Raw genomic sequence first — 18,979 nt, 5'->3', positions numbered from 1 at the left:
CCAATATCCAGCACACATGAATTAGCGCCCAACGTGGCGACGACACGTGCTGAAGAGCTTTGTATCGTCCTTGCAGTGCTTCGCATCTCGACCAGCAAGAGACCCTGCTTGGTCATGCATGTCAAGACGCTATGATCCCAAACTGCCAGGAACATGCAGATGGGCGTCACTGGTATACCTTGCTCACCACGTGGCAGATGGAGTCAGGTCCATGTGGCTGCCACGAGAATGCCGGCGCTTGTCACTGTCACAACACCATGCAATCAACCGGGTCGCTGCACCACCATATCGCATGAGCTTCCGTTTGTCCCAATTTCATGGGACAGCGGCAATGTTAATAAAGTTTCATGGCACAAACAGATATTAGTACTCATTGCGCAGCTCGTCCTTTTGACTCGAACCACGGAGGTATAGCTCTCTTGACATCCTGAGCGTGATCAATTTATGGGTAAGCTCGTAACTCAGGACACCTGTCAACAAGCCCACTCTAACACTCTACGCACAGGGACAAGTATTTCAGCAGCGAGGTACATCGGCCACACGCTGGTCAGGCTTGAGTAAACCAGCCTCTCGAGCAGCTTCCTTGCAGCGGCTTGCTTCTCTGTACCTGTAAGAGATTGACCATTGTCAGGGAATACCTTGCTGTCCACGGCCCGGAACGTGCAACGTTGCACTCGAGGTCCAGGCGCTCCATGCTCGAGGATGCTTTTCGAGCTGGGCGAGAACATCTCGCTGCTGCACATGGTTATCTCCCAGCTGTTTTACCATTGCTGTGTATGATATTCCTCCCTATCCTTCATTTCGTTCGGATGTAAATTCATTCCTTTCCGACTGCATCAACCTGCACTGACTCGAATAAAGCTGATATTAGGTGCCCTTTGATGGACGCCAGTTCGCTGAGTGATTCAACTCTGCATAGCTCTGTTGCTCCTCTGCCGATGTGAGCATGGCTTGTCCCTGCCATTAATGCCCTCCACTTTAGAGTCTATTGCAACGCCAATGGAGTCGCCGGGAATTGTTCGGCCTACCAGTACCTCTCTGAGTCTAAAACAAGTGCATAGCCGTGTGCGGGCGCGATGTATCGAGCCGCTCTTCAAATTACACTAGTCCGGTCTCTTCCTTGCTGAACCTCTCAAACACCCTCTACCAAGCCAGGATCCTGGTTCTTCTCACCACCTCAGGCGGTTGCAGAAGCAAAGCATTGCCTGCTGGCCTTGTCTCAGAACAATGAGTTCGGCGGCCCGCCTCGTTGAGACACCACGAGTGGACGGGACCTGTACATGAGTCGGACGACGTAGATCCACCACCACGCTTCGCAACAGTTCCCGCTTGGGGGCAATGAGCCGGCTCGAGGACGGTAAAGTACTTTGCGCAGTGCAAGAATTAGCATGTCAATGCTCGAAAATTGCATGTCATGCGACGACCTTGCCGGGCGACTATGGCCAGACACAATTTAACTCAGACAGCCAAGAAGGCCATTCAGGGAACAAGTGAGGCCGCCTGATCTACCGACAGACGGCTGATTCAACTTACACCCTACAAGGTCCCCAGAATATCATACTGTTCGAAACAGTCATTGCTTCCATGGGTGGGATTGCCTAATACGTTCGACGCCTAATGCGCATACCACAATTTGAGACATGTCTTCAACTACCCAGCCACCGCACATATCAAGCGCAGATTGCTTAGTACCACCAGCATAGCGCCAAGAATTTATATACTGCTGGATGGGCCGTCGGCGCATCATGCTGCCATTCTACACGCGGAGAACGCAAATGACAAAGGCACGTCTGTATACGTTTCCAGAACAGGCCGGGCGCTCGATCAAACAGCCGGCTCAAAAGCGGACAATGACCCCGGTCACGAGGGTACGAGGCAGGACGACACCAGCGAACTTGAATGCTAATTCTTATTGTTTGAGAGCGAGTGAAGCGGGAGAGCCTGCGCAGCAGCATCCGTTAACTCTGTCAACGGCAGCAAGCCCTCAGATGTAACAAGTGAGGCTGCCGGAAACAATGTTGCAATCCTGCCCAACGCCCAAGCATCTCTGTTCAAGCATGAAGCAAGCGGAAATGCGAAGGGGCTTGCGCTGAGTGCAAGGATAGCGTGCCAATATCTTGTCGCTAACGAAGTCGATACATTCACGTGAATTGACACGGGACACACCGGAATCTATATTGCTATGAAGACCTCCTGTCTACTGCTAGAATTGTCGGGCTGGACGGCTTCACCCCCAGACCTGACGCTCTCGGCCTTCCTGGACATAAATGATACTTCAAGCATCAGCACCGACAACAAGACTTTAGCAGAGATCGCTACCCTCGCCCCCTTCTTTACCGACTTCCCACTTCTCAATCATGTTGACGCTATGCTAATTACGGCGCCCATCTTCTCTGCTCCAAGAAACAGCGATAACACCCTTCCTGATTCCTCGATAAGATCCACCTGGGCCATCTGCTTCCCATGTTGGGATGTATACAGCCTGGCCATCTTAGGCAGCATAAACCCCATTATCCTGCTACCCGACGTCCAGTGGGAATGATGTAAGATACATTCCATCTATCATGGCACTGCATTTGTAAGCCATCACTGCAACGTTGCCTTGGCTCATTCTGGGTTTGCTTATTTGCTTCGGTTCCACTCGATCCTGATTCTACTGCGTCGGCCGTTGTTTATACACGAAACGACGATAGGAGACAGCCTGGGTAAATTAACATTTCGTTTGTGGTGATGAGGAGGCAAGTGAAGTGTCAAGTAGGCCAGAAGTCAAGAAGCCTAGAAGCTCGAGGATCCGGAACTTGCATTCTGGCCACGTTGGGCATACCTTCATCGGGCGTTTCGTCCTTATGTCCAGCGATCCGACGTGAAGTGACTCACTCACTGCTATGCCACCCTGAGAACTAAAATCCCACAGCTTATTCTGGATCCTAACAGCAGTGGCACCTCGTCAACGCAGTATCACACTCGAAGCTTCAAGTAGAAATCCCATCCTTCTGACTTCGGCACAAAGATTTCACAGCATCAAACCAGCCACTCGCCATATTATACACCACCACCTTCTTTGCTCAGAACCGACTTGCGCATATACTCCTCACTCCCATTCAACCTCTCCAAATAAATCTCATCCACAACATCACACACAAAATCCTCCACAATCTGCTCCTTATACCTCGTCCCAATAGCCCTACACCCACTTCTATCCTCACCCCCCTGATCCCTCTCATACCCGCACCACCACGGCCCATCAAATCTACACTCCACCGCTCCGCCCGTGAAATGCGATAAGGCCGGGTAATACCCCAGCTGCCCATCATCCACGCTCCCCTCCTTAAGACTCGTCTTATTCCCAATCTCGATGAAACTTGCCGGCGGTAAAAACGCGAATAGATGCCGCGCCACAACGCCGTGGTATTTCCCGTTTACCCAGACTTCGATCTTGGAGCCAGGTAACGTCCGGAGATGCGGCAGTTCATGGTTGGGATGTGTTTCTGTCGTCAAATCGTATGGTTTCCCTGTCTCCGGGTTCTGGGTTTTTGTCTTGGAGCCCGCACTCGGCCGACACAGGTCGTTGTGGGGCGTGTAATCTGGACACTCGAAGTATGTTTGCCCCCGGAGCACGAAGGGGTTACGGTCGCGGATGATTTCGTGGTCGGAGGGGGTGGGGGTGCCTGTTAGGGGTTGGAGTTGTGCGCGGAGGGCGGCTCTTAAGGGGTCTGGTTCTGTCGAGGTTGGTTGTGGTGGTTTCACTGATTCTTCGCGGTCTTTTGCTTTTGTTGATTTGGATGTGGATGTACCCGTCTGTTTCCCGCTCTTGCTTGTTTTCTGGCGCTTGTTGCGGCTGGGTTGGGCGGGTCCGCAGTCGAGGTGGGGGTAGTCGGCGGGATTGAATGTTCCCTCTACGACCTTCTTGTGGACTTCGAGGGGTGGAAGCGTGATCATTAGACCGACTACATCGCCGGGGTTGAGGTCGTCGAAGTCCTGACCGTTTTGGATCTTCTGGATCTCAGAGTTGAAGCGCACGGTGCCGTAGTCCCGACCGAACCCTGATCTTGTTGCGACCGCGTAGCTGTACCCGCTGTTCCCGAGTGGCTCGCCGTATGCTGCTTCCCGTCGTGCGAAGCCCACTCTTAGACCGCCGCGACTTGTACTCGTGCGGTCACCTTCCTGGAAACTCGCGAGTGATGCCTTGGGTGGTTCGCGTCCCGGCGGAGCCTGTGATATGATCTTTGCTTCCCAAAAGAACTGGCCCTCCCGCGCGAACACGTTCGCCTTCGTGGTGTAGTGGCCCCATTCTCCCGTCTTGCTGAGCATGTCCTTGCTGAAGCAGTTCCGCAGCTTATCGATTCCACATTGCGGGTGCTGCTCGTCGCTTAATCTGGCATAGTAGGGCGGCGCCTCAGCGGCGTGGAAGTAGAGGGAATTTGGATCCCGCCGTGCCCGCACGTAGAATCTCTTCTCTTTCGTCTCGACGTGGTGGCCCAGCGTGTAGAAATCGTGTTTCGATCCATCGGGTCCGATCTTGGAGTGGTCAAAGGTCTTCTTTAGCTCTTCTTGTTCGGCTTCGAGTTTTGGGTCGCGGTGCACTATGTAGACGGGGAGGAAGATTTTGTTGTCGATTGGTTTGGACTTGTCTATGTTGGAGGTTGCGGCGCCGGCTTGTTCTTTGAGTTTTGCGCTGGGGATCTTTTCGCGGTGGCCGCGGCCTGAGGTTATGGAGGTGTCGTCCATGGGTTACTATTGTGGGGGTTGGGGCATTGTTTGTATTGGGTTGTCTGGGTTTGCTAAAGCTTCGACTCTTAGATGGCAGATCCGAACCTCGAGGGCACGCCTGTCACGGGTACTTTCACGCGTTAAAGTGCTTGCGCCTGGTCATGTGATCGTCGGTCGGCGAAGTTTCGGCATGGAATGGAAGGGCATGCTGCTGCTTTCTGCTTCACGTTGCCTGGAGATATGTTGCATGTATCACGACGAGGACTACTGAGGCCTAGCCATATATCGGGCACTGCCTTGCTAGGCGTGTCTCACGCTAGTTTCCCATCCAGTAATGTTAAACGAAAGCATGATTTCCTTTGCAGGCGAGCGAACGAAGGTCCCGAACGCCGTACACGCTGGGCTATAATACAGAGAACCCCTCCACCGACCACGTTCGCGGCAAAAAGATTTATTTATTGACTTAAATCACTCGTCATGTCCCTACTCTCAAAGTAGAGAGCTCAGCACTTACAGCTGTTAAACTAACACTCGCCTGACCGATATCAAACAGCGTCGCATTCTTCAGGAAACAGTTCCCACTCAACATATCCACAGCACTCTGCAAAGCTGCTATGAACGTCACGCCCTGACACTTCGGACTCGCTGGATCCGGGTTTTCTGTCATATTGTTGAAACTCGCACACGCATACATACAGTCGTCTACGCTGTACGATACTATCGTCGCGACGTTCCTAACCGTTCCTCGCGCCACCTGTTCCGACCCCGGTAACGAGGCAGTCGTCGGATCAAAAGCAGGCAGACCCTCTTGAAAGATCGTGCCGCATTTTACATCAAACGAGGCGTCGCCCTTGCGCGTCGTAAACAGTGTGTTGCCCGCCGATCTTCCGTTACTGTCGCAGTATTCGGGTCTCTCGATAAGAACCACTTTGGATGGGTGCAGCGGCGCGTAGTTGTTGGGGTCGAGTTTACTCTGCGATTTTGCGAGAGGTATGCCGAGGCCTGCTCCCATTGCTAGCGCTGTAATTATGAACGTTGCGAGTGTTACCAGCGCCGCGAATTTTATTCTCGACTTCCTTTGTGTGATCTTGACGCCTGACGTTGGACCGTCGTTCCATTGGTGAGGGTACGGTGTGGTTGTGGCTGTTGCTGTGTAGGGTGAGTAGCTGCCCTGACCCGAAACTGCTAGAGGACTAAACGGTTGCGTCGGGTTTGGGTGTCTGTAATATGAGTCGTCGTGGCGGATAGTGTTTGATTTGAGGTTCTCGACAGGTACAACCTCAGGTAGCGATGTGTCGGGTCTGTGCTTACTGGCTTCCTGCATGATTAATGGTTGCGAATCATGAGAGTTGGAATTAGACATCGGAAAGGAGGGACTGGAATGGTTCGCAGAAGAACCAGTCCTTTCAAGTACGGGCACAACAAAGTAAGCGAGCTCGATTTTCGAGATGAGAGGAGTATAGGAGGATACGACCTAACGTCAGTAGCAACGTGCGCTTGTCGATAACATGGCTCAAGCGAAATCCGAATTCACCGCGATCTGGTCGAGACGTGTATTGGGAGTGTTTTCAGGCGTCCAGTGCACCCATGATTATGTCTCGGGGCGGCTGCAGATAAGCAGCTGGTGCTTCTCGAAGGACAGGGGAAATAGTCCACCAAACGAGCAACGAGCAAGAACAAGGCAGGAGGTGGCCAATAGCAGATGCAGGCATCAGGGTCGTATTTTTAGGTGGCAGCCAGTGCAGGTACGGTACATTTTGTAGGCTCGTAGGGCTGTGCTAGGCTGTTGAACAGGCTTCGGAGGCGTCAAGCTTGCTGTGTGATAGGCGAGACAAGTGCTTACATTATAGCGTGTTCTCCAGGCGTCCGGGAGCCTGATCTTGGCAGAGCTCCGCCATCCGATCCGCTGTGAATGCCTTGCCTTCGCTCACCTACCCAGATACTCGAGTAGGCCCGCGGCGATACCGTTGTTTGTCTTCTTCTCTCGTCGTCATGGGCTTGCTGGGCCCGATGTTATCGATAGCAATGAACATTGTCGCTAAGAGAGGGTATGCTTGGACGATGTGATCGTATGCTAATATTGCGCCGTCATGTTTGCTATTTCGATCGAATAATCATGCTCGGGTACCTGCCGATACACCCTCGGCTCGTAAAGTCTTTATCCAGTCTAGCACGGATTGAGCTGAGGGGGTAGTGTTCTGCGCACCCCCAGTTTCCGCGCACTCTATGATTGGTCAGTAACAGTAGCAAACTTAGGCTTAGCGTCTACGATCTGCTTCAGAGCACATTAATACCAGCCTCCTTTCCTACGCAGTCACAGCGATAACAGAGTTACTACTCCAGGGCAGCACTATTCGTAGCTACTTACTACTATGTTCAACTTTATCATTCCAACACCCCATAAGCGGCGGGTCTAGGTATAAGGATAAACTGAATTACAAAGTACGCGGAACAGTAGGGGTGCGCGTTAACCAGGTCAAAGACGTTACAGGCGGCAGATCGAATTCGCAGTGTGCCTGCCAACAGAATTTCTGCATCGCTCAAGCTGAACGGCGTTCCATACCAGCATTCTGCTAATGCTTCTATCTCTTGCAATCTACATGATAGGCTCTTCATGGAGATTTTCGCCTTGATAACCTCGATGCGTGGCTTCTATTCCTTCAGGCAACCCCCTTCGGTCATCTATGCCTTCGCGCTAGCGTCTTCTCCTTTCGCCGGAGCATCCTCTCCCCAGCCCCCCAGCACTCTGACAACATCCCCTACATTCGGCCAGGTATCCAACTTTGCCCTCGTGAGATACTCCCCTCCCACGAATTCCACCACGTTCATCATTGCGACTTTGAGGCTTCTAAGCTGATCTTTGACCGTCCTCATATCTGAAGTCGTCTCATCATCTCCTCTAGCACCCAGTAACCGGCCCAGCCCTCGCAGATGCCATAATGCTGGACCAGTCCCAAGTCCAAGACAGGAGATGGTAACAAAAACAACGAGCTCGGTCTCCAGCGGGGTGAGGACCTCAAAGTCCGAGAGGTACATGCCGTAGACACTGAAGAGCTCCATGAACTGGATGTCCTGGGTATGAGCGCCCCATTGAAGGAATATGCGGTTGTGGAGAAGATCGTGACCGTAGATACTGTGGATCGTGTCTACACCTCTGGCATGAATGCGTTCTCGGTCGACATTCTCCCTGCGACGTGATTGAATCAGTAGATAGACTCGACGGCATAAATGCCATGAAAGAGCGCGTTACCACTTCCCACTCAACTTGCTTTCCTTCGCTTTCTCTTGTGGTGATCCCTCTATCGCCGCAAGCGGTGTCAGTGCCATCAATACCTGAGGCGCGCCTATCAATGTCACTTGTTTGAGAAGGATGTCTCTGAGCCTGAGGCTGAATTTTTGGCTGGCTTCAGCAGATTGAAACTCGGGTTCGTTCTCTGTGAGATAGCGAAAATATTCTGCCAGCAAATTCGGCGATGGTGAGGTCGATAGGGCTGCGGCCTAACTTGGTCAGTCAGCACGTTTGACACAGAAGGCATGAGCCACTACCGACAATCAGTAAAGACCATGCCTGGTGACCCAGCTGAGTGGGCGTTTGTTCCTTCGTCTGCTCGACGAGGTCCGCCCACTGTTCACAAGAATAAGATGCCATGATGGTACGGCTGGTTTCTGGGTTCAATGGATCTTCGAATTCTAAATATCGCTTGGGTAGAAAGAATACGATGAAGTCGGTCTCATGGACAGCAAAATCAAGGATCAAGGTATGTCAGTAACAGATCATTCTCTTCAAATTGGAGAACGACTTTGCCCGAGGTCGTCTGGTTAGGCCGACACGTCTTCACCGGCTTGTGACCCGATCAAAAATGTCCATAGCATTTGGTAACTAGGTTAAGGCATTTATGCCACACTGCATACATGAAGTCGTAGCAACCCCTGCGAGCAACACTCGAAACTTAAGCAGGCACGGCTGGTAGGGGGGTGGCCAATCATGTGCGCGAGAAGTACCCACTTTGATCTCAGACGCGTCACGCTAGTAATTGTGCTAACACGCTGTCATTGACCTATCAAGCTCTCTCCTTCACTTTACCTTGGACCTCACACACTTGTACACAGCAAGCGTAAGTCGTATGACTTAGACTCGTCGCGCAGCCTTCGAAGGACTCTGGTGAGCAGTGGCGACGTTCCAGGCATGATACGCATCCAGAGGCGTCGTTGATACGCGACCATGTCGCACAAGCGGAAGATTGATCACATCAGCAAAGATGATGGATTGGCTGCCGCCTACGGCATTCACGATGAAAGACGAAAAATTTCGACACCCTCGCTCCCGAACACTGTCATTACCAGCTCGTCGGATCAGAACTTCCTTAGAGAAGCAAAGCCCATCACTTTCTCTCCAATCGACTTGAGTGCCATTACAGAGGCAGCAAGAACTTTGAATGAGGCAGCCCACAGAAACACCGCCGCTGTAACCATGACTTGTCAAGGATGTGCGCTCGCCAATCTCGCATGCGATGGAGCACGGCCGAACTGTGGTCGCTGCAAACGTTATCAAGCTTACGACTCCACCTACCAATGTGTGTATCCTGGCACAGCCGTAGACCTGACGAACGATTCCCCCAGCAGCCACTTCACAAGCAGTGTTCAGCAGTCGGTCAATACCGCACAGGACGCCAGATGCATCCCTTGTCAGAGGGAAGGTCGTGTCTGTGACCTGACGCCGCTGAAGTGCAGTTCGTGCAAAGGTCGTCCAGTCACTTGTGTCTACAACAAACTCAAATCAAACGACTGTCTCAATTGCACCTATAGCAGGAAGACTGGGACAGAAGTATGCTGCGATCTGAAATACCCAGCTTGCTCGGCATGTAGGAGGACAAATGCAGTCTGCCTGTATCCAGGGAAATTCCCTGAGAGCTGGTGTCTTGCCTGTCGCCAACCGGGGCGCTCCTGCGATCAGCAGCGACCGAAATGTTCGACGTGCAAACACAGAAAACAACCCTGCAAATATACTCAACAACCAGCTGACGTCGAAGTGGTTGACCTAGAGTCTAGCTCTGGCGAGCTCAGTGAAGCTGAATACGAAGTGGAACAAGTACTTAAGCATCGACGGACTAAAGATAAGGGTAAAGAGTATCTTATCAAATGGAAAGGATATGACCTAGACGAAAGCACATGGGAACCGGAAGAGAATCTTTCTGGCTCGCAAAGCTTCATCCAAGAGTATCAAGACCGCATTAACCAGAAGGTCTCGACAAGTCCACAGAGATCAGTAGCGAAAACTCAAGGGAATACCAGTGCGAGTTTGTCAAGGCAGGAAGCTCAAACTCTCAAGCAGAACGCCTCTGCGCTGCAGACACGGTCAGAACTCACAGCGCCTCCTTCGCAACCGCCTGTTCCCCAATCTAGAGAGCCGCCTAGACTTTCCGCGAATTCGGAGGTAGTAGCCTTGAAAGCGAGAATCGCGATGCTCGAAGCTCGTCTGGAGGGCAGCCCTCCTCACACTAGTGCGGCGCACGTGCCAACGTCGTCACAGATGGGAAGAGTGCCAGAAGACGTCGAATCGATAGTCGATCGTCGCGCGAAAAATGGCAGAGACGAATTCTTGGTGCGTTGGAGAGGTTGTGGGCCAGGAGCTGATACCTGGATGCGTGCCTCGATTCTCGGTGGCGCAAAAGCTGCCATAAAAGAATATCAATCTCGTGTACACCAAAACCTCCTAAAGTCGAGTTCACAGCAAGGCGGTTTATGGAGAGATCTACCCTCAAAGCAACACCATATGCCATTACAAAACACTCCTCATGCTCAAGCCACCCAGTCGGCCGCGTCCCCTAGAGCTCCAAATGCACCTCATGTTCCTACAAGAAGAATACCGGAGGATATAATGATGGTCGTCCAGCGACGATGGAATGCTCGCAATCTCGAGTACCTTGTTAGGTGGAAAGATGGCGGTCCAGATACTTGGGAGTCGTATCTAGCACTGGCCAGCGCTCAAGAAGCTATTCGTAACTACAGCGCGACCGAGGCGTATGGTACATCAACATCTCTTCCCCTTCCAAAGCAATCAACGCAGACAGGCACACCCTCTTACTCCTTTGTTGGTGGCCAACCATTAAGTTTAAGCAAACCACCGGCACCTGTCCTACCAAGCTCTACCTCCTACGGCAGACTATCTCCAAACACGAGGAACATGGTAGATGTAAATAGAGCGGCACACGCGAAAGTCAACGATACTGGACCGATCAAGAAAATGCTACCATCGAGCGTTGATCTTGCGACGTCAGGACAGCCAGATGTTGGTCACAAGCGAAAACGAGGCCGGCCCGGGAAGATCTCTAGCACTGTAGTCGACCTGACCGACGACGAGCCGAAGGTCCAGGTAGTGCAACATACTCAAAAGTCTTCTTTACCTCGAGGTGCAGCCCAGAGTGCACGAGCGCAGCCTGCCGAAGACTCTCGCGGAAAGCAGGCCAAAACCGCGTTTGAAGCCAAAAGCGCTGCATCTCCGCCGCAACGGGGCAATACATGGGAGCGATCCAACAATTTTACACCAGACGATTTCCATGAAGCTTACCGGCACCGTCGTGGTCCTTCTCCGCCGGCACAGGTTGAGAAATATCTTCTTGTTCCCAAAGCTCAGAGTAGTTCCTCTCAGCGACCATTTCCATGCGGACCATATACGAGGCATACAGTGGCGACAAATGTGCTCCTTGCAATGGGTAAGCATCCGTGGTTGTCCAAGCTCAACGCCAGGCTGGACGGTTTGCTAGATGCGGATGGCACAGGTCGTCACATCAACGATGCTAGAACGCAGAACGAACGTGCGATAGGCTTTAAGAGATTCCTCGCAAATCAAGTGGGGCGGTAGCCAGGAGGTTTCGATATGGCAGCGGTGTACAATGACAACGTTCCTCGAGGTCGTTTGTAAGAGACGTCCTCAAGATTGAGGGATCCGACAAGAAGCTTTTTACAGTATCTGGTGCACAGATGAAGAGTCTCCAGCACTGCTGACAGAGAGCTTCTTCTAATTGGTCTTGAAGCCGGAAGCACTTGGCCAAAATAAGCAGTAGCGGATCGATTCAGGGGGCCGAACCTGCCTCCTTCGCGCAAGAAAGCCAAGTTAAGCTTCTCGGAGCATGGAGCACGCTCCACGGAAGTCCGATTTAGCAACATCTCAGCGAAGGCTTTCCATGAATATCGTCGACTCTTACCGCATTAGCGCGTTTGTGCCACTTTGTTCATTCGCACGCTGTATCGTGTTATATTGTTCATTCATTATTCTCTTCCTTCAAACCCGTTGCTCTCGCAGTCCATCCTCGTGCTTTTCGCAGTTTCAAGGTAGTCAAGATGTCGTTCGCATCAAGTCTCCAGAGCAAGTTCTCCGGGAAGGTCGCTGACCCCGTCCCTGAGTTCAACAGCGAGTAAGTAGAATGACAACACAGACGATCCAAATGGCATCGAGCAACACGCTGACGCTCAAATCAGTTCCCCTCTGCACCCAGCCATCGTCCACTTCCCCATCGCTTTCAACATCCTCGCATGGGGTCTCGATATCCTCTACGCCCTGACAACCACCTATGTCAAGCCAGGCTTCCTCACCAGCCGTTTCAGCGACCCCAACACCCTCCTCGACATCACCCGCCTCGGCCACTTCATGCTGTGCGCTGGCCTAATTGCTACCGTCCCCGCCATCATGTCCGGCAACAAGCAACTCGTTGGCCTGATCTCGAAGAACGGCGGCCCATGGGAGAAAGACGCAAAGGGAAACCAGAAGAGCACAATGGTTCCAAGAATCAAGGTTGCGATCACACATGCGCTGGTGAATGACACGATCTTCCTGGTCAACCTTTATAGCTGGTACTGCAGACGCAGCACGGAGAAGAATGTCAACCCTGGCAATGTGCCCAGCCAGATGAACATGCTTATTTCGATGGCCTTGTTGCCCATGCTGCTTGCGTCTGCGAAGGCTGGTGGCACGTTGGTCTTCAACCATGGTGTTGGTCTGCACTTGGGACGAAAGACGACCAAGGAGATCAACATGAAGCCAGGTGCGGAGTGCCTTATCATTCCTGCTGAAAAATGAGTGTGATGGGTAAACAGAACAGACACGAGGCAAGATGAGATGGCAGAACGAGGCAGCATAACGAGGTAGCCGGCACAGTTATGAGCGTAGCGATGCACGGCGCAGTATTGGACATGGAAGGGCACGAAGTCACGAGGTGAAGGCGATATCCGGCTGCATCTGGCCGTGGCAGGGAGTATTTTAAGAGGTTCGAAAGAATAAACAAGATTATAGTCAGATGCTTGGACATATTGTGGCCAGCTGACAATAATGGAAGCATAGTTGGTATAGGGCCCCTCATGGTTATAGTGAAGATAGGTAGCATGCATATCGCATATACGAACATTCAGGGTGATTGTTTGTTCGTTTTAGCTTTGTGAACTTGCGGCCCATGGTGTGAGCACCTGCCTCTGGACTGACTGCCAGGTGTGGCTTCGGAACCCGTCTCGTGACCGTGAGACAGCAGCCTCATATTCGAGCCTGAGCCAGAGATATCAATCGCACCTGCACCAACCCGCCGAGCATGAGACGTTGTTGGCGTGTAGCTTTCCCTCTGCTTGTTTTCAAACTTGGTCGAATTCGGATCCGTTGTTGCTCGTATCTGCTCAGATCGTGTTCATTTGCACACTTGGACCGGGTAGCTGCTGCAAGATCTCATGCCAAGCACGCGAATCTACGTTGCAAGGGTTGTCGATGTCGTCACAGCGCTTTCCTTTCAACATCATCACCATCATGGATGAACCTCTCCACGTGGAAACCCTTCGCAACTGATTACCGGAGCCATTCAGAGCGCTCGAATTTCTCATCAAGGCACAGATGGCATGTCTAGGTTCCAGGATGACACCAATGACTTGAGAGAACCATGATGCGTGTATGCAACTATTCAGGACGCGAACCAAAACACCAATCATGGCTACAAAACTGAGGCGGGACATCGAAATGTGACATAAGACTTCCCTATCGTGCTTTCCGGGTATATTTCCGAGTATCAATGCTTGCTCTTTCACCCCTCAGACGTTCTTCATTGACAATACTTACTAGATCAACCAGAACACTTACAGTATCAGTGCTACAACGCAACTTCACAAACACTTCATTCAGACGAATCACAAATCCAAACACAGGCGAAACAGAAAACATAATGCAAGCCGTTAAGAATACTCTAGCCGAGAACGTGGGCGGCATCGCTCAGAAGCTCGCACCTGATGATTCCAAATTCTCCCCTGAGCATGATGTCCCAGATCAATCTGGCAAGGTCGCCCTCGTGACGGGTGGCAGTCAAGGTATCGGCTATGCCACATCTTTCATGCTCCTCAAGAACAACCTTCAGAAGCTCTTCATCCTCTCCATGGATCAGGAAGTATTCGACGGCTGCCTAAAGGACATCACCGAGAAACTTGGTGCCGACAAGGCCCAGCGCGTCACTTGGATCAAATGCGATCTCTCTGATCTTCCCAGTTGTACAACCGCCGCAAAGGAGATCAGCAATGCAACAGACCGTCTAGACATCCTAGTTCTCAACTCAGGACGAGGCATAATGACATACCAGCTGTCTGAGGGTTCCCAGATCGACCTACATATGATGACCAACCACGTCGGTCACGTAACACTCGCTTCCCATCTGCTGCCCCTTCTCAAGAGCACATCCGAGAAAGGCACAGTTCGAATCCAGGTCCAATCCTCGAACGCTCACGAAATGTCACCCAAAGACACAAAATTCGAGTCAATCGACGAACTTAACCAGGATCTTGGCCCTAACCCACAATACGGTCGTTCTAAGCTGGCTGGACTGCTCTACGCCCGCTATCTCGACCGTCACCTCCACAAGAGCCACCCTAACATCCTCATCAACGCGACACATCCCGGGTTCGTCGAGACAAAGATGTCAACTCAGGATATCCACGAGCCATATCCAGTTGGTGGGGTTGCCATGAGTGTTGGCATGAAGCCCTTGAAGAAGGACCAGTGGGAGGGAGCTGCTAGCACTTTGTACGCTGCGACCAAGACGGACAGGAGCGGAGAATATATCTGCCCACCTGCTATTGTTGAGCCCGGTAGCGAGTTGTCGCGAAACCCGGAGTTGGGTGAGCAGTTAATGAAGTTGACGAGGGAGATTGTGAAGACGAAGTTTGGTGCTCAGAGTGTTGATAAGGGATGTCCTCTTAAGGATTACTAGAGAGAAGGAATGACTTAATTAGGAGATCATAATGATCATGACAGCATGATAATAATAATTCATCAGCCACAACCACAGAGGAAAAGCGATGCCCTATCCGAACCTTGAATTCCTGATACTTCATATGTGAAACAGAGACGTGGCATTTCATATTTCCGCTCAATCGCACCTTACCCATATGAAGATCGCAGTCTTGTTTGCCATCGTAGGTAATCATACAAGTCGAACCCTCGACCACGCAAGTGCTTGGTGTAGGCTTCCTCGTGTAGTATTGTGTCTGTCCGCCGCGAAGAGGGGTAGCATTCACCCGTGTCATTCGAGCGAACCGTGCTTCCCTTCGCTCGCTGAGCTGGTCGTGGCTTCCTCAAGCGAAAAAACCAAGGCTCGTGGTCTCTTCCAATGGTGTCACAGCCCATACATAAGTACGCCATATGGCCGGAAGCCTCAAGAACAACACGTACCAACTAAATTGAAAGCAAGCAGCTTCTCCTGCCTTTCTCTCATTGCGACCATTCACCCATCGCCACTTTGGACACTGATACCACCCCCCACCGCGTTCTCCCTCTTCACCACATCCGCAGCCTCAACCGCAACCCTGAAATCCCCAAGCAACTCCTCCGTCCCCTCCAGCCCCGCCGAGATCCTAATCTGGGTAGGCCGAAGCCCATACCCCGCCGCCCAGTCTAGTTCCTTCTTATACGCACACATCGTGTACGCGAACGCCAATGTCCTCGGGGCGCCGAGGTGCGGACCCTTATGCACGTTTAGGACATCGTAGAACGCGATTGTGGTTGGGAGGTCCTCGAGTTCGACGCAGAAGAGGACGCCGTGGCCGGGTGTGAAGTCGGGGGTGGCGTGACGGAGGAAGGGGGTGTAGTGTTTTCCGCTGGGATTGAGACTTGGGTAATGGACTTTGTGAATTGCGCTGGTGGGATCGAGGGCGCGGGAGTGGAGGTAGGTTACCAGGGACTGCGCGTTGTGGTTCATGGTGGTTGTACGGGGGAGGTAATCTTCGCTGTTGCGGAGGAGGGTTTCTGCGTCCGCGATGTACAGTTCGGGTATGTAGTACTTCGTGAAGAGGGATTTGAGTTCGGGGTAATTGTGTGACCGCGGGTTAAGGACTACGCTTCCGGTTATCACATTGGCGTAGCCGTTGAAGGATTTGGTGAGGGAGGTGATGAGCATGTCTGTCATGTGTGTTATATCTATGTTTGCGAAGCTGCCGATTGTGTCGTCGATTGCGAGGATTGTGTCGTATTTGTCTGCGAGGGCGCGCAGGCGGACTAGGTCGGGTGTGACGAGGAGGGGGTTGGCTGGGAACTCGGCCCAGATGGCTTGGACTTTGCGGTTGTGAGATTGTTCTTCGGAGAGGAATGTTTCGAGGGCGTCGAGGTCTGCGTCTGTGCCGTTGCCGAAGAATTTGTAGGATGAGCCGAATTCTTTGAAGGCTGTTATAGTGTTCATGAAGGCCATGCCGAAGAGGATGGTTGTGCCGTTGTGGAGGGTGCTTAGGTAGGAGTGGGGCTTGTATATTGAGGCCATGCCGGTGGGGAAGAAGTATATGTCGTCTGTGGAAGGTCGTGGTTGGATAGTGGGGTCTAGAGCGGCTCTTTCGAGGTAGAAACTGATTCTTTGGCGTAATGCCTCGTGCGTGGGAGACTCGAAGCTAGGCCTATCGCGGTCGTCTTTTGGGATGTCAACTTCGGCCAGCTGGTCGAAAGAGTTCATGTTTGCTTCAGCGAAGCGAGATGAGATACCGACGCCCGGTGTACTCCAGAACCCAGATACCACAAGTGAGTGTGCTGATGGAAATACTACAGCGTAGAAACGATCTTTGGCATTAAATGCGCGTAAAGTGATCTGGTCAGAGGGAACTGGCTTCTTGTCGCTACCATTATCGCGTCTCGGGGACTTCGCATACTCGACGCACTCGCTAGCAGATTGTAGCGAAGTGAACAGGAGACACATATGATATTGGAGGCCGAGGTGATGGATGAGAGCATCAGCGAGCTAAGCGCTCCGTTAGCTGATATCGTCCATTGCTGTAGGGCAACCGGATGGCTGGCACACCCTTGCGATATCCTTGTGTGGTTTCATTCGTGGGTAAGCACTGTCAAAAGTAGCTATAACAGCCCGGGAGTCCTGGCCGTACCTCTCGACGTTCGCCCATCCTGGCATATGAACAGTGACTGAATGGCGACTGGCAGGTGGCACAGCTTGGCCGAACGGCGTCGAGATCTTGACCGACATGTTTAGAGATCTAAGCAATGTAGGAATGGGATTGACACGAAGGCGAACCTGCAGAACGTGATGCTGAGATACTCATAATACTTAAAGATCTTGTCACGTTCGTCGATGCGCTAGGTGAAGCGATCTTAAGTGGGTCTTAGTGGGCCGCATTGTGGGGAGCCCGACCTGGCAGTGGCATGTCACGGTGGCATTGGACGATAGTACAGTACAGATTTGGTAGTTTAATGTCACAAGGCGCCTCAGGGCGGCCATTTGAGAACTGTGAACCTCAGTGCTATGGGAGCTCAGCCGAAGAACGTGACAGTTTACTTGTCAACGCCTTGGCACCCCTCTGACTTCTCAGGGACAGCGTTGTAGTCGTGAGAGTCTGATCGAACGCTATCGCCGCACAACACCCAGAGAACGCGAGTTCAGTCGGCGGGATCGCAAGGACCAAGCTTACCAACTCCGCCATTTCGAAGGCGCTGCAGAAAGGGCACTTCAGGTGCTAGCACCAAGCCCAGAAACCAGCACGCGTGTCTTGTATACGATCTGCAGTGCATGAAGAATTTGGGGAAACCTGTGCTGGGTGGCCGGACTGCAAAGAACAAAGGTCGAGTCTGCAGGCTGAAGGCGTTCATCGATGCGGCAGGATAGGAGCGGGATATCGATATTACCAAGCGGAATAACGCTGTGCTGACTGAACTTCGCTGACGCTCAAGCAGTGGTAAGAGCCCGGATTTGAGATTATCTACGGCATCGAGCTTGAAGCGCTCGCCAAGCCGAACCCAGAGAGACATCCTCACGCTCATCCACATCCGAAGACTTGTCGACAGCGCCAACAAGCATTCGGTGCAGGATACCTGTTTGCGCATATATATCGATGATCGCGTGTCTATATGTGAGTAACGACCCTTCAAGCGCTAGCAACGGAGCCACTTCGGACACTGCTGTTTGAGCCGTCCACGCCAAAGGTGGAATCTGAATCGTGCAAGCCTGCTGCATCTGAAATACTTGCCTAGCTTTCATGCCAAGTTGATATACTATTGCCAATTGGATCCGTCTCCTCCTCAACCGAGTTTTGGCTAACACGAGGGTCCATGAACTCCGCGATCTGAGATACCTACTCACGACGGGTGCTCCTGGCCATTCTCGCGATGCGATTGTTGATTTATGTATTGGCTTCTTTGGTGAGTCCTTGAAGAGGGCTGGCTCGGATAGCGTTTTTGGCAGCATGTGCGGCACTGACCTGCCGAACAAGAGGCTGTCCCGTCCCGTTCTCCATACTGTGTCGATGCCTCGCCACGAGGCATGTTTGTTGCACGGAAATTATCAAATGATCCATGTTGAGGTCGCGGTCGGGCCCAGAGTAGCGATCAACGCAACGCTACCTAGCCTTTCTTCGTTGCGCTTCGAGATAACAGAGTGTTCCAGCAAAACCTTGTCTTGGGCCAACGTGCAGATGTTCCACCCCCCTCATGTACTCGCTTAGGGCGAGTTTCTTCGCTGCACCATTTGGCGTAAAGTAGGGTGGGCCAGCAGCAGCATTATCTGTGACACGGCCGCAGGAGGTTCAAGCGGGCCTGCATTTCTAGAGGCGGAGCCGTTTGCACAGCGCTGGGACAACCAACAACGTTGGTTGCTAGCAACGTTCAAATCGTCGACGCAACGCAACGTTGCGCAACGTTGCGCAACAAATGTGGATATGCTAAGCCCGTCTGACTGAGTATAGCTTGGCTTATCGATAGACGAAGGGGAGGGGGGTATAGAGGTAGATCTTCGTAGTACCCACCGCGCTTAACCTATCT

General features: G+C 52.2%; 7 protein-coding genes across 7 annotated transcripts; 3 read left to right on the top strand and 4 right to left on the bottom strand.

Annotated features, from left to right (window-relative positions):
- Positions 1-3,042: 3,042 nt before the first annotated feature.
- On the bottom strand, positions 3,043-4,728 carry ASH2 (transcription factor, contains a PHD finger motif; the record flags this gene model as incomplete). The annotated part of the gene is made up of 1 exon (XM_064876680.1): positions 3,043-4,728. The coding sequence occupies one exon, from the start codon at positions 4,726-4,728 to the stop codon at positions 3,043-3,045; it is 1,686 nt and encodes a 561-aa protein (XP_064727987.1).
- Positions 4,729-5,185: 457 nt separating this feature from the next.
- Positions 5,186-6,034, bottom strand: PMZ80_008278 (uncharacterized protein; the record flags this gene model as incomplete). Its single annotated transcript, XM_064876679.1, has 1 exon — positions 5,186-6,034. One exon carries the CDS (start codon positions 6,032-6,034, stop codon positions 5,186-5,188), a length of 849 nt encoding a protein of 282 aa, XP_064727986.1.
- A 1,358-nt stretch (positions 6,035-7,392) lies between these two features.
- Positions 7,393-8,037, bottom strand: PMZ80_008277 (uncharacterized protein; the record flags this gene model as incomplete). The annotated part of the gene is made up of 2 exons (XM_064876678.1): positions 7,393-7,897; positions 7,961-8,037. The coding sequence occupies 2 exons, from the start codon at positions 8,035-8,037 to the stop codon at positions 7,393-7,395; spliced, it is 582 nt and encodes a 193-aa protein (XP_064727985.1).
- An 895-nt stretch (positions 8,038-8,932) lies between these two features.
- PMZ80_008276 (uncharacterized protein) lies at positions 8,933-11,572 on the top strand (the record flags this gene model as incomplete). Its single annotated transcript, XM_064876677.1, has 2 exons — positions 8,933-9,440; positions 9,729-11,572. The coding sequence occupies 2 exons, from the start codon at positions 8,933-8,935 to the stop codon at positions 11,570-11,572; spliced, it is 2,352 nt and encodes a 783-aa protein (XP_064727984.1).
- A 479-nt stretch (positions 11,573-12,051) lies between these two features.
- Positions 12,052-12,787, top strand: PMZ80_008275 (uncharacterized protein; the record flags this gene model as incomplete). Its single annotated transcript, XM_064876676.1, has 2 exons — positions 12,052-12,125; positions 12,190-12,787. The coding sequence occupies 2 exons, from the start codon at positions 12,052-12,054 to the stop codon at positions 12,785-12,787; spliced, it is 672 nt and encodes a 223-aa protein (XP_064727983.1).
- Positions 12,788-13,907: 1,120 nt separating this feature from the next.
- Positions 13,908-14,942, top strand: PMZ80_008274 (uncharacterized protein; the record flags this gene model as incomplete). The annotated part of the gene is made up of 1 exon (XM_064876675.1): positions 13,908-14,942. One exon carries the CDS (start codon positions 13,908-13,910, stop codon positions 14,940-14,942), a length of 1,035 nt encoding a protein of 344 aa, XP_064727982.1.
- Positions 14,943-15,455: 513 nt separating this feature from the next.
- On the bottom strand, positions 15,456-17,192 carry PMZ80_008273 (uncharacterized protein; the record flags this gene model as incomplete). The annotated part of the gene is made up of 2 exons (XM_064876674.1): positions 15,456-16,952; positions 17,013-17,192. 2 exons carry the CDS (start codon positions 17,190-17,192, stop codon positions 15,456-15,458), a joined length of 1,677 nt encoding a protein of 558 aa, XP_064727981.1.
- Between the last annotated feature and the right edge of the window lie 1,787 nt (positions 17,193-18,979).

Source organism: Knufia obscura (genome assembly GCF_036327395.1).
Source record: "Knufia obscura strain CCFEE 5817 isolate CBS 148926 chromosome Unknown scaffold_10, whole genome shotgun sequence".
Classification (NCBI taxonomy): domain Eukaryota; kingdom Fungi; phylum Ascomycota; class Eurotiomycetes; order Chaetothyriales; family Trichomeriaceae; genus Knufia; species Knufia obscura.
This window is presented reverse-complemented; position numbering and strand designations above follow the sequence as displayed.